We start from the raw sequence: 15,382 nt of genomic DNA, 5'->3' as shown, positions 1-15,382 counted from the left end.
ATCATAGAGGAGCTTCCCAATATTTTTTGGACAGGATACCCACTAGACAACCCATTAGGTCTTTACTCTCTCCTGGAGCCAACCCCGCTACCGCTTGGAGAAGTTTGGCAGTAGAAATGTTGAAGTTCAGGCACCCAGGGAACGTAACTCACACCTGATGAACATAAGAGCATCTTCTTATCTGATGATCTTTAAGCAATCAGTCAAAACTCTTATTTTTAATTTGGTGTAATCCTTCCCTCTGAATCTATCTTTTCAACTCCCCTCTTTTGTACTTGGAGGCCCATGAGAGTGTAGCGCATAACAAAAATTAAAATAAATAAATACAGAAAAACTCATTACTCTTGGATAATTTTATTTCATAATTTTAATATAAACAGTTAATTGTTGAATAATTTACACACAGCAAGTTTTTTTTTTAATAGTCAAAGATAGTTTCTGTACATGTCACTGCTTGGCTCTTGTATGAAAACATTGAAAAATAAATCAAGCTTTTTTCTTTTTTTTTCTTCTTTTTTTAATCATTTTAAAACCATGGCACATTTTTGATCCTTTTAACTTATTTATTTAAAACAAGAGGTATCCGCAAAAAAAAAAGAAAACGAGAAAAGAAAATATCTGGACAAACTGCGCACAGGGAAAAGGAGCAGCAATATATTTTTCTGAACACAGAATAAAGAATTTACAAAACGTCACCTAAAATGCAGATGAGCCTGCCTTCATTATATTCAAGATAAGTGGAACTAACATTTGCTCAAGTGTGTATTTGAGTCCGATCGTGTGTTTTGGCTATTTTATATAGGGCTTGGTAATTCAGTATGACTGGTGGCTGCATAGACAACACTGCACAGCTGTGCTCTAATAATTATTTAAGGCACGAGCCAGAGCAGGGCAAGATTTTTCACAAAAGTAACTTTTTTTAGGGCAGAACTAAAGAGAATCCCCATTCTCAGTCATACCACAACTGACTTTTTACTGAGTTCTGCCACCAGACGAATGGACCTGCCTGTTTGGAAATCAGGACATTTCCCAACTGGCCCTAGCCCCTGTAAGAGCAAGACTTTCAACCAGTACTTTAAGTGGGGTGGTAAATTGAATGGGGTGGTGGGGCCTGTGGTTAGGGTGTGTGGTCTAAGCAAGAGTGCTTAGGACACACCCCCAAGAGCATACCGCACCGCGCAGCTCTTGCATTCAAGGAGCTGCGGTTAGGAAAATGGCTGTGGGGGGTCGCTAACCCTCCCAGGCAACACTTTAACCACACGGCTCCTTGAATGCAATGGGCTGTCTGCTGCGTGATCTCTATTTATTTTGGGAGTTACCAGCTGTTTCTGGGTCACTGAAGGTATTGGGTACATAGTCCCTGTCTTTGATTTTACCAACCACTGCAATGTAGTACTTAGTCACATTGCCCTAACTCATGGGCATCAAAAAGATTAAGTGAAAGTCCAAGACTGCAGCAAATGTCACAGTGACGTGAAGCCAACAGGCCATCTTACTGAATTATATAAAGAGTTCTCTGTCCACAAGAATGTTCCACATCAAAGGAACTACTCTGAACATTAAATGACCAAACCCCCTTCTGCCACCTCCAATACTTTAATCACGTTCCTGAAAGCAGTTTCTCTTGTTTCGAGGGAGTCTGTGTTCCCTCAACACAAACCACCTGTCTTCATTCAGATATTTACAAACATGTACTCTCAAATCTTACCAAAAATATATACAAAATAAACAAGATTTTAAAAGGTAGGTTTAGTGTACACCTATACGAAAGCTTTTAGAAGTCAAGTGTTTTTAGCATAGTAGTATCCAGTGAGCACTCATCAGGAGTTGGCATGAGGAGAGAATTATCAGTGAGGTGGAATATCCTGCAGAGTTTACTCCCCAGGCTGGTGCTTAGAAGAGGTACAATCAGAAAGCCACCGAATAGCACCAGGGGTGTAATAAGCATACCGTCTCCACCCCCCAGGTTAATTCAAGACTGTGCACACCTGACCATTTTGTGAAACCAAAGAGATTTTAATATAAGTCTCAGCACTCTTTGCAACATGCAGCAGGAAGGGGTGGCACAGTGGTAATCCTCAGCAGTACAATGCAAATATATAATGTCATAACCTTTGAGAGCAATACTTGCTTGCTACCTCTGAATCCACATGGAAACATGATGTACTGTAGTCTTATCTTTCTTGATGGTTGGGAAATTGCAATTAGTAATAGCCTAAAAAAGGCAACAACAAACCTTATGGGTCACAATCTGTCACCACACAACGGACTGGAGGTTGAATTCAACATTTTGCATTCAAGTGGAAAAATGGGTTATGCAGAATGTTAAGGTCCAAGCATTGTATTCACCTCCTACATATAACCACCCTCTTAGGAAATGTATACATATTCCTCTGGCTCCAAAACAAGCTGTTAAGGCAAATGGTGCTGTTCTACATTAAAAAGATGGTGTGCTTAACTTGCGTTCATAAGGAGTTATTCAGTTTGGAGAGACCACAAAAGAGTGGTCTTAGTACACAATACACAAAGAACCCCACCAAAATGTAAAGGTATATCCAAGAAACCTCAAATAGGAAAAAAACAAAGCAGCCAGAAGTCAAAAAGAACGAATTTAAAATGCACTCCATCTGGATCCAGCAGGAACAGAAGAAAGCATTACGTCAGCTTTACCTTAGCAAAACAAAAATGACTAATGCTCAAAGTTAGTCCATTTTCAGTTTTTGATTTGGCAGTGGAACAAATGGGAGCGCAGCAAACCTGTACCAATTGGGTAGAAATAACAGCTTCCAATTAAAAAAAAGGGTTCATATCAAGATATTAAACACTTTTTTATCAAGACCCAGTAAAGAGTTTAAGTCACACCATGAACTTATTTTGACCTACTTAAATAATACTTTTGATTATTCAGCTAGACATCGTTTTAAAAATATTAAGTGGCCATGACAATCGCGAATTTCATTGCTGGAAATGCAACGGACTACGACTCTAGAGATTTAACAAGTGGCTACATAGGACAGGAAAATGGTTCATGAAAAATGATGCATCTCCTGCAGCACCTAACGAGGGTGGCAAGAAAGGAGTACTCCACTGTGCAAGTGTATATGGGAGCAGGCGAAATCCAGTTAATGAATAAAATGATTCCATATGAAGTACATGCCAATCGGACGGTCTAGAAAGGATGCAAGCGGGATAAAGATAAAATATGTTATGTCAAATAATTACAGAACCTATCACAGCTAACCAGCCATGCTGACTGGGGTGGGACTGCCCGTGAAATGACATTGTGAGCTATATCGGAATCTTTGAAAACCGTTTTGTAACAAAAAGTGAATGCAGCTGTTTTTATTGGAAATTGCAAAACGCTGAAAATAAGGATGTTGGAAGTATGTAAAACTGCTTCCCATGCAGTAATGTGCATGCACAAATGCAACTTAACAGGGCAAATAGAGACATTTTTATCACACTAGTCGCTTCCTAGAAATATTCCAATAAATTCTTGGAAGGATTACCATAATATTGTACAATAAGGGGACTGGGGCTTATTATGGGTTCGTGATCCAAAGTGCTTTACTGGCAGATTCTAGAAGTGTTGTTAAACACATGTTATTAAATTGTGATCTATCCTCACAAGATATCAAAAAGAAGACTGACATAAACCGAAATAAAGATGTTATACACCAATGCATGCTTCAGCACACTTCAGTGCCCTACCGCAGAGCAATAGCTACACACAAAGTCAATGCATTTCCTAGCACAGATACAGTATGTATTCTTCTGCGCAGCTAATGCATCACAGAGCTAGCATATCGCACAGAATCTGTATCTGACAGCTCAGCTACTGCATCCCGTGGCACACCTGTACCCAAAAGTACAGATACTGTTTTCCATGCCAATCCTACCTTGTGCCAGGGCACAACAGCTGTATGACACACAACTAATGTATCGAACAGTATACCAGCGCTGTTGTGCTTTACAGCTAATGTGTCCTAGGGCACACCAACTGTCTCCCTTGGCCCACAGAGCATATGTACCAGCAGAATTGCTACTTCCTACTGCATAGTTATTACACACACAGGCCAACACGTCCACTAAGAACTTGCAACGTTTCACTGAAATTCACTGATTCAGCCCCTCTAATAAGGAAATGTAGTCAGCGTTGAGTTTATTGGCAGTTTAGACAATCATGAAGAAAAAAATTAACTACCATCAGTTACATAATTTTATTGCTGCCTGCAACTACTTTGGCAAACAAAAATATAACATATCTATATATATTTACATTTATATAACAGTTTCAAAAGGTTAATATTAATTATATTTATACAATATAAAAATAACCAGCTCTCGACCTGCCATTTCACAGCTTGCCTTGTTATGCAGTAAAAAAACATTTTGAACTGCTAGAATTAAGTGCTTTATTTCCAGAAAGACAAAGTGGTAAATTTGTAAGATAAAAAATAATTCAACAAAATATTACATTTGAGACAAGACAACTTCACAAATCATTCCATGAACACACAAAAGCCTCCAACCCAACCAAACTTTCCATCGAAGGAAAACAGAGTGTACACCTGTAGATGCAAAGTGATGCGAACAACGCAGCCAAAACAGGAGAGGTTGAGGCACAGTAAATGCTTCTATATCATTAATTCGAATGCAGACTACTTCAAGAAGAATACTGACGAGCCAAGCAGAGGATAGACTAAGATTGGCATTTTAGTTTTGTTTTAATTACGTGTGCAGAAATAATGAATCACAAATATTTCCAAAATATTTGAAAAATATTTGGTGTATTTAGGAATATTTTAAACCGAAATCACCCCAACAGTTGCAGTCAACGAACATGTATTCTGACAAAATGAAGTGTACTGAACAAGCTTTAACGAAGTCAACAGGTAATGGTCTTATATTTACGGAGTGAACTATAGTCATTTGTCGGAAAATAATCCCAGCTCTGCCAAAGAATTTCCATCATTGCCACAAACATTGTGCTGCTTAATATGCCCATCGTTGTGGCAGAGAATATGCCAATAACTGTGCCACTGAATATACCCATTATTGTACCACAACATGTGTCAATCCTGATGTTAGAAAATATCGCAATAATTGCCACAGAATAAGCTTGCTGTTGCTGTTCCACAGAATACATATAGCTGTGAAAGGTACGGTATGGGTGATGCACCAGAGAATCTTGGGATAAGTGTTAGTAACGGAAAGAGTGCAATGGGAGTGCAAACTGCAGATCTTAGGCTGGCAGCATCCACAGAGGATAATTCATAATGTGATGCATGCAAGCGTCTGCTTGCAATGGCTTTTCAAGAATAGTCAAAATTGACAGTGAGCAAGTGCCCGTTTTACCGCATGAACAAATATGTTCTAGAACAAGGGTAATAGACCTACACAGACTACAAAATCCTCAACTGGCAACCTGAGCATCTTCTAATATTTTTAGTTTAGAGTAACAGTAGGGAAAAAAATATTGATTGATGTCTGGCATTGTGGAGACAAAGAATGTCTGCAGGTGACCTTTCGCTGTTTTGGTTCGCCCATCAGTGACTTTTTAATGCTGCATTACATTTTGGCTCCTAGACGCCCAGCTAGTAAGGCTACATACATTCGGCTCATAGATCACTGGAACCTAAGGAGTCAGTAGAAGTGCTCCATGGGCTATGCAAGTCACCACCCCAGTCTCTTTGGCAGAAACGAGGAATGCAGCCTACTCGCCCAAAAAATGTGCCTAGTCACCCTGTTAGATTTGGTAATACTTCCTTAGTTAACTGCCAAAGTGATTTTTGAAAGGATCTTGTCCAAATACACATCAAACTATTGAAAATAATGTTAGCTTAAAAGGGATCTCTCAAATACATTTCACTGGCTAAGTATAAAGCAAGTAAGGGTTTTGATATGTGGTTAGAGTTTCCCCATAACTACACAATGTCAAAATGGAGGTGGTCCGCATTATGCATCCATATTAGCGCGAGCAGGACTTGGTTCATATTTGATATTTTCTATTGCACCACATCCTAAACAGTACATACAGATTCACGAATATCAATTTGGAGTAAACAGAATCATGAACGGAGGTGGAATTACAGGCTTTTGATCATCGAGAATGTGTTACTTCGTCTCCCCCGTCCATCTTTTCACTTGTGCAAAACCTGCTTCAATTTGACTGTTGCGAGCCAGCAAAAAACGTTCAGTTAAAAAGCCATGGGCAGTTTGGGTATTTGATTGCTTTCAGAATATGTAAGAACCTTTTATCTGGGAGAGCAGCATGTGAGGCTCCAAAACAGGGAATCTTGGCACTTAATAGTAAGTTATGCTTATTCCAATCAATCATAATTGCATCTACCTTTAAACTCCTGAACTGAAATATTTCCCATTTTCTGCTGCTACATTTTTATGTCAACGTCTAGACATGTTGAGTCAAAGATTGACCTGCCAGATGAAACCCCAGGACCAAGGAATATGTTTTTTCTGGTAATATGGAGTCACCCAGGAAGCCTATGTTGCAGTTTTATGTACTTTTCCTAAAAAAGACAAGAAAAGGACTGTGAAGTAACAAGACAAAAGACTGTGAGCACACGTATTTACAATATTTGTATATATCTTTCCACGTCAATCTAATCCTTGCCTACCAGAACAGCTCATTTAAATTTGGCTTGGCATTTAACAGAATTAAATATTTACAAGATGCCTGCTGAAAATGTTTCGCCTTCATTCAATGACAAGCAAGGTAGTCACAATATAAATTGGTATTAATTCTTCAACAAAAGATTGTTAAATCTAAAAAGGACTACCAAATGCACATGCGGACAGCACACCTCTGAAAGCTGCACGATTGAAGTCAAAACATAGCATATTTGAACACATGAGAAGCCTGTGACTCCTATGGTCCGACTGAATTTAGGCATTTTAAAAGACTTGTCCGTCCACAGTTCCTAGATTGGAAACATTGAATCCGCCGGACCTACCAAAAATCATCACAAACAAAGCTCACATTTTATACTGTCACCCTGGTAGCTGGATTTGCACACTTCTAGTTCCTTCCAAACAATATTCCAGAATTTACAATACTTATACCTCATATTACATATTTGCCCATAAATAGTCACCCCCTATTGACCCACTCTTTGGACGCTAGTGAATAACCTGTGAATTTGTATTTTCTGTCCAGACATCCTATTTGTACTTCTCTAATCAGCACATTTACAGTCACATTCAGATCACCCTTGTCGGACTCGATATGGTCTATTAATTTACTTTCACACCTCTAAAGTCTTAAATATTATTTAATTTAAGAATTCCTGTCACCACTCATTTGCACACCTAATACTGTAGATGTGTAGTTACATACCAATTAGAGCAGCTCCCATACCTCACAGTATATTTTTTACAGTCACAACACAGGAATCAGCAATTGCTCATTGCAATACAACATCTGAATCTGCATTTGCACGCCAACAATCAAAACGTACACTCATTGTATCACAGAGGAATACATTGACACCAATCCAATCTTTAGTAATCACATACTTCCATATAAAACAAATCACATCTCTGAAACCTCAGCTATTGCATCCTACATTCTTCACACACCCACTAAATGATCCCTGCACCCTTCAAAAGCAGTGACACTGAATTTGCCAGCTGGTTACCTGAATTGGCAGTTAATTTGCTCACATGACAAATTACACCACATAAGCATTTGCCGTCTCGCTCATGGCCCGATAACCATGCGAGGCAAGAATACAGACTGATAAGTGCCTCTCCAATCTACATAGGATTGGAGTAAATGTGACTTTTGACCCTCCAGTAAACTTGCCATGAACAGCAGAGAAACAATGACATCCGAATTAGGAAAAAAATGCCACGTGGTGTCTTGACACATCACAGAAACTAAAACAAAGCTGATTATTTGATGGTCAGGGAGAACCTAAGTCACATGTTTACTGTCAATATTTCAGACAACGTTGATGCAGCATGTTTTTTTAAAAATGGTCGTGTCACTCTGCAAAAAAATAGAAAAGATTCACCACATGCCGATTTAAAAACGGAACCAAGGGCATGCTTGTTTCTTGTAAAATATCAGTCTTTTCGTGTGATGGTACATCACTGGTGATTTCAGAACCTCTGTCTGAATTATAAAGCAATCCTTGTCAGACGAAAATTGGAAAATGTTTCCCCATAATGCTTTGATATGCTTGCTGTGACAGATAACAGGGTTGCAAGAATAAATAATTGTTTTTGTCCCTATGATGCCAAGTTGCTGCTAATCAAACTAAAATAAACTCGAATTTGAATTAAGAGGCATATATTGGTGGAAACTTCCAACAATTCTAACCTAAGTATCTACATTTTAAAATCAATGAAAACGCATTGGTATTCACTACAAGTTTAATGCAGAAAGAGAAGCAGGCTCAAAGCAAACTGTGGATCTGAGAAAAAGCTATATGGCATAGCTTCATTAAAAATGTGTTAAGTTTTGCTATAACTCTATTCTGTATGCCAAAGCTAGCCGAACCCCAATACAAGCTACGTGTATGTTGAGGACCATCCACATTCTTCCAGTAATTAAAACAAAAACATTTGAAGCTGATCACCAAAAGCATTGAAGCTGAGCACCAAAAAGCCATGCTACGCCATTCACAAGGGGAGACAATTGATAAAAAGGACAGACCATGCTTAAAAAGTATGTAAACCTGCTTTTTTATGGCTTTATGGAGTATGACCTTGAACAAAATAAGGCAGTAAGACGGGGCTGTGGTGGTCCAGGGGGACCAGTCTTCCGATTTATAATTTAATACATTTTCAATTTAGTCACCCATATTTTTAAAAATGAATTAACAAAACAAATAGATTAACATCGATGATCCCCGGTCTGAAGATAATTGCAAACTAAGAATGAAAGCCAGTTAAAGAGCAGCCAATTTGCCCCACCATTGATAAACTTACATGGGTGTCACACAAGCACACTCTTAGTTATCAGTCAAATGTAAATAATATGTCTCAAACCACCCTCAGAAAGGTGAGCAAAATGAGATCGCCTTGACAACATTTTAAACCTGTAGATAGATGTCCAGGCAGCTAGTGTTTTTTTAATGTTGCAAGAGATGCAACTGCTGAAGAATAATTTTTGAATACAATTAAATAAACAGTAGGACAATGCTGTACATTTTCAGATCAACATTTAGAACACCTGGGAAAGGGTGGGCATCACTGCGACTGCAACTTCCACTTCTCTTTCTGTCAATCTTGCTGCCCATCGCATCTTCTCCTTGCAAATTTGCTTTCATGTCTGGTGTTTCAGAACAAGCGGGTTACTATATTTAACTACTTTACAAAACAGCTTGATTGACTTATTTCATATATGGCGTTAACTCTAAATATTTTACAAAAGCAAGGGAAGTGGAAGTAGGCACATCCCCTGGAAATGTAGGTTTTACTTCTGGACAGTGTTATGACAGGGGTGGTGTAATGTTGCTTTATCATTACAGACGTTGAACAAAAATACAATGAGAGATCTTTGGTCATTGCTGCATGGGTTATAGAGCTAGAGATGCCAGCTTAGTTTCTCTCCCAGTCAAAGGCCTTGTCATTGGCATTAACTTTCAGTATCCAATGGACATTTATATAATAATAGGAAACAATGTTACCCTTAGGACATATGCAGATGCACCTTAATTCTGAGTGGTGTTCTAAGTCCTGGCCCATACGGAACTACTGTGCTCAGCATTGGGGGCTCCACTGAGTGGCACTAGAAAGGTTCACTGGTACCTAGTTTTGCTAAATTGCTAAATTCATATAAATTCTAGAACACTGTAATAAATCGAGAAGTGCATGGTATTGAAGTATCCTTACAACACACTGAGGTAGACTGTGCCAGAGCAAGAAAAAATACAATTAAAAGAAGAAAAAAAACAATCGCACCAGATCCTCCTCCTGTTTATTTTTAAATGGATAAAAATGTACATGCTATATATATTTTGTTTTTATGAAAGCAAATTGGTTATCTTTGTACAGTGATTTCTATTATATTAAAATAAATAAAAATTTCTCCTAATAAGAAAGTCTTCTCAATTATAAAACTGTGAGATTATTTCTTCTTCTTCCTGCATGTGTAGTGTAGAACTGCTTGTTTGTACTTTGACATCCGAAAAGCACAAACAAAAACTAGATCTAGGCCCCTTAACATATATATTTATTTTAAGTACATAACCTACTATTTACAAAGTCAATTCTGTAGTTGCATTAAGGGGGACATTCTGCCTTTGTAACCCTAGAGTGCAAGCCTAGAGTGACTGAACGGGTAGTTCTGAAGTACATGTTCATGCCACTACCTCTGAGAAGATGCAAGAACATGAAAATACATAAATTCGATTCTTGCCTCAAATACCATATTATATAGGCATTTCTTTGAAGGGAGGTCCTATTTAGAAAGGTTCCCGACTTAAGGAACCATGCAATTTTCGTAATGAAGACTTATTTTTTCTATATTTGCGCCAATTACATTTCCACTTCAATGAGTGAAATGTTAAGCAAAACAATGCCACCAATCAAAAAAATAAAAACGGTCACATACTGCCGACATCAAAATCTATATCCCAGACCAACTAGCACATCAACAGTTTCATTTAGCTATGGAGTATAAAAGCAAACTACAGGGTTATGTTTACTTCAATCTGATTTTAGATATCCAGACTAGAGTAGGTGTTTTCTGGGAGAATTAGGCACTATATTAGCTCTGAAAGTGTCATATCTAAAGATTATTGGAATCAGGGATGGGGAGGGTCAATAGTGGAGCAGCCTTTTAACAATGTTCTGGTGGGATGAGACCAAGGCATCAAAAGTAGTGAGAAACCTACCGTGACATAAGGCTTTTGCTAATTATTGACCTTGCATCAATTCAAAGCTAACACTGCAATGTGCTTCCAAACCGGAGATGCAAACAGTACCGATTTACTTTCTGTGAAATGTACACCTAGGAAACGTTCAGAGTGGTTAAATCACTGTCCTTGCATATTTTAAGCAAACATCTGCTAAAGGCCTTAAAAGACAGAACTAACATCCACCACAAATTGACACGCCCCAAAGTTTTAGCACCTTTGCAGTTTTTCTTCTGACGATGAAGCAACGAGAGAATGCCTTATTCCCTCTCAGTCTGAGAAGACATATCAAGAACATTGATAAACAGGTTACACTTGGGTGTCTAAAGGCGAGGAATCTTATTAATACACCAACGATTGTGTGCTAGTCTCAAACAGACAGAAGTGCTAAAAAGCAAGGTTAAGGCCGGCAAATACATCCATCACCTCTCCCAGGAGTAAAATTTATTCCAAGGTAAAAGTAGAGGATATATATAATTTTTGGTTTGTTCTACTGCAGCTGAGGGGTTGTGCCCAAGGACAAGCTAGTGAAGTAATCCAGAAAACATGTTCAGTTGTGGAGAGACTGAAGAAATGAAATGTTTGGCATCTAAATGTAAATCAAGGGCAAGCCATAGGCAATGCTGTTATATCTCTGGATATAGCCTTTTTCACATGCAAGAACAATCCCACGAAGAGGAAAACAGCCATAGAGCGTCTTTTGTAGAATGTTAGCCATACATCTCCTAATGTATTGACTCATTTAACAGACAGACAGACAGATCTCGAGTCGCTTAAGCATCAGGCTTTGGAGATCCACTAGTCCAAACTATATGTATACAGCATACATCCACAAAAATGAAGCAACAATTCACATTTCCCAAATATACGCACATCTTACGTGTAGCATAAATGGCCACTTTTAGGTGATCAATGCGTGCATGTGCACGCTCTCCATCCCAGTGTGGATGTATTTCTCGTGCGAGGTACTCTTTTGGTCTCATTCCATGCACATATTTCCTATCGATAGTACAGGTATCTATTATGTACATGTAGGTGTAGACATCGTGTGAAATGGTAAATGTGTATAATTTCTCACCTTAAAGAATATGTTAACTTTCTATGTACAGTTTGTGTATGAACTCCTTTTCATGGAATCAATACACACACATCTATTATTTCTATGCTACTATATTGTAAGTATGCATTGATTCAAGGTCAATATTAACTTCATGGGCATCTTTTGTCATTTTCCATATGTGTATGCATATACTTTCAGATCAATAGTCTTGTGAATGTATGCTGTACTGTTTTCTAATGCATATATTTATGCCTACCCTTTTATTCAGTCCTTGTGAGTGTCTGTGTCACAGTTCCCGTGTGTAACTTGCCATATTTGAAACCGCAAATTAAACGTTGCACAGAAAATAACCACATACACATAACAAAACACGCTTAAGGGAGAACTTTGCCTGCCTAAATTTGCCACTAGATACATATAGTCAAATGCGTGGCTACCAGAAAGAGTGCACCCATCTCTTGCTGTCCCCTCACTATGAAGAGCAAAATCATGGAATACGCCATGACAGCAACTGTGAAAACCTAGAGGAAATTCATTAAAGCAACACATACATAACACTACTAATTTGCACATTTCATTACTGAAATGCTGTCCGATATGGCCTGCAAGTTCACTCCATCGACAAATGATAACTGGTGGTGCTGTTTGTCCATTATTCTAGGATATTGACTGCAAGTCGTCTCACACAAATATACACACATACAACTCCCCCACCATCCCACCCCCCCAAAATCCTCCTTACAGGCATTTAAATTGCTTCCAAACCGCTTTCATCAATATCTGGAACAAATAAGCACCTTGTCTTCTGGCCTTGCCAACTTCAGCAGGGCTACATAGGGCATGTTCGCCCACATTGCTGACAAACATGAGACATCCAAAAAAGAGATGCTGTGCATTTTGGAAACCACTCTGTTTCTAGGCATATATAACTTCTTATATACATGAACTAGAACAAGGTGTTTGTTACCTGTCATATGCCACAGCAACCCAAACTTCAGCCTTAGTGCTAGGCAGAGACGTAACCACTGTTGGGAAACAGGCTTTTAAGGTCCAGCAAACAATCTGCTGTCCTCCCATGAACATGCCCAAAGTTAGATCAGGCTCAGCAGCCTTGCATAGGACAAACTATTATATGCATTGTAACACCTCAGTCAGTAATCGGTCAGCATAGGATTTGTTTTAGAAGGAAGGGATGGCTTTGAAGACCAAACGAACCGAAAACAAAAACAAGATAGTAAAAGGTCAATAACTTACATAAGGTTAATGCTTAAAGCTAGCCCAAAGAAAAACAATTTAAAATATGTTACAACAAAACAAAATATATACTTATTAATGCTGTACTGACGAGGAAGCCAAATAGCTCATTTTGATTTTCTGGTTTCATTTGGTCTCAAAAGCATCCACTTCACTCCCAAAAAAGAAATGCACAAAAACAAAGAGGCACAAAATAAGAAAGTAAGCCATTTGCGAGAATTGCCTTGCATGGTTGCCAGCGTAGTTTGTTGGCAGTAGCTAATTATGACATTCTCCCTGCACAAACAGTGTATTTAATGGGCATGACCTAACTGGGGTCCAGTGTCAGGAAGTGGGATGAGTTGGGCAACACCAAGTGGCATCAGAGGGCAAGGCAAATGCGATCTTGCACCTGGCCACTAGATCCTCTGAAAAACAAAGGTGCTCTGGGAAATTACTCCTGGACCCAACCATCAGAGGTTAGCTTGGACAACAGAGCTCACCAACCACTTGTCAATGCTTGGCACCTGCCACCAACATTTGGGGTGAAAGTTGCCAGCCCAGCCAACATAAATCATCTTTGGTGGTGAAAACAGAAAAGCTATGGGGGCTATTCCAAGCAAAGTATAGAAAAAAAGCTAGTGGGACATTACAAATAATTATGTACAAACAACCGGGATGCGTTCCTATTGCATGTTTTTGGAAAACATCCCACTATTCATGTATAACAAGTCTATACCTGCGCACGCACGCACGCACACACACACAAATGCACACAAGGATTGTATACTCATAGAAAGTATGAAAGCAGCAGCCATTGGTCAATCCGAGGAATTGTCTGTCCAATTAATTTGTGTTTTCTTTTTTAAAAAAAATATATCTTTATGGTTATCCTTCAACCTTGATGAAAGAAAACAAAATTCCGAAGTGGTATCTGTAAAAAGCCTGGAAATCTGCTGGACAATACAAGTTTTTCTTTGCCCGTCTTTTCTGAAGTTTTGTTCCTCATTGTATTTCTATTAGTTATATCTGTACGTATATATGCAGATATATCGCTCAGATACCAGAGAATTTAATTTCCTTTAATTGACTTGCAAGAGTAGATTTCAGTTTCTTCTCTTCAACCTTAATTTGTGTAAGGTCACTTTCAATTTTATTTTCTTAAAAACCACGGTTGTGTTGTGTCCGCTGACACAGTAATCGTTTTTCTTTTCCTTTCTATTTGTGTTCACAGTTATGTCCACTGACAACCAGTCAACTTGGCAAAAAAATATATAGGGAGGTCAAAAACAAATGAATTGAAGTTTGTACTTGTGTCATACTGTGGCAGCAGCAATTATTGTCCTGACCTGAGAATTTTGGAGGGCCTTTTGATGGAAAAAAAGCAACAGAAAATGAAGAAACCACACCTATAACGACCAGGTGATGTTAGGAAGGGCTAGAGCGTGGCAAGGAAAGGATGCGGCCATTTTTCTTCCCACCATTCATGTGGGTATACGGTATATGTTCTTCGTAGCTTCCCTTTAGCCCTGTGGCTGGTCCGTTATTCCGCCCCAGGTCTTCATCCCTCTGGGAGCAGGATGAGGGATCAAGCGGAATGCTCTCCATGTTCTCAAAGTCCAGTTCATAATCGTCCACCTCAGGAGGCTTGTTTTCCTCACTGTAGTAGAAGGAAAGTTCCTGGAAGCTGGGGGGCAGATCCTCCTTCAGCATGTCTATGATCTCCAGGAAAACGGGGCGCATCTTTGGGTTATACTGCCAGCACAATGACATCAGGCTGTGTCTGAGGAGAACGGAAAAACAACAATCAACAACTACACAAAAATTAGGCACTTTGTCCAACTGCAGCTAGCACTTATTTGATTTGCTGCTACTATTTTAGGGTGACATTCCGGTTTTCTATTACTTGCCAATCATTTAACAAAGACATTAATTCTCAGAGGGGAGTCACAAAAGGAGCAGCAAACTAATAAGTACCAGATTATAATGGTTTGTAGAACGGAAGCCAAAGGCAAAAAAGTGTTTTTCTGATGGCATGAACCCATATGATCATTCAATTCTGCACTTCACTTTCAAGTCTTTTCTATGGTCCATTATAAATCTATACTAATCCCTGCTATTCATATTATCGGTCTCCTCTTCATGTCTTATCACCATCTCTTTAGTGGTTAAGGATTTCTTTAAGTCCACCATGTCTTGCTTA

At 38.8% G+C, this 15,382-nt stretch overlaps 1 protein-coding gene across 1 annotated transcript in view; it reads right to left on the bottom strand.

Annotated features, from left to right (window-relative positions):
• Positions 1 to 338: 338 nt before the first annotated feature.
• Positions 339 to 15,382, bottom strand: part of INSR (insulin receptor) — a 1,116,918-nt gene continuing 1,101,874 nt past the window's right edge. The window contains exon 21 of the mRNA XM_069649227.1: positions 339 to 14,962. Coding sequence (XP_069505328.1) covers positions 14,608 to 14,962 — 355 coding nt within the window. The 3' untranslated portion in view covers positions 339 to 14,607. The remainder of the gene's footprint in view (positions 14,963 to 15,382) is intronic.

This window comes from Ambystoma mexicanum, chromosome 1p (genome assembly GCF_040938575.1).
Source record: "Ambystoma mexicanum isolate Mex_15411 chromosome 1p, UKY_AmexF1_1, whole genome shotgun sequence".
NCBI classification, from domain to species: Eukaryota; Metazoa; Chordata; class Amphibia; order Caudata; family Ambystomatidae; genus Ambystoma; species Ambystoma mexicanum.
Note: the sequence above shows the minus strand (reverse complement) of the source record. Positions and strands in the feature narration are given on the sequence as shown.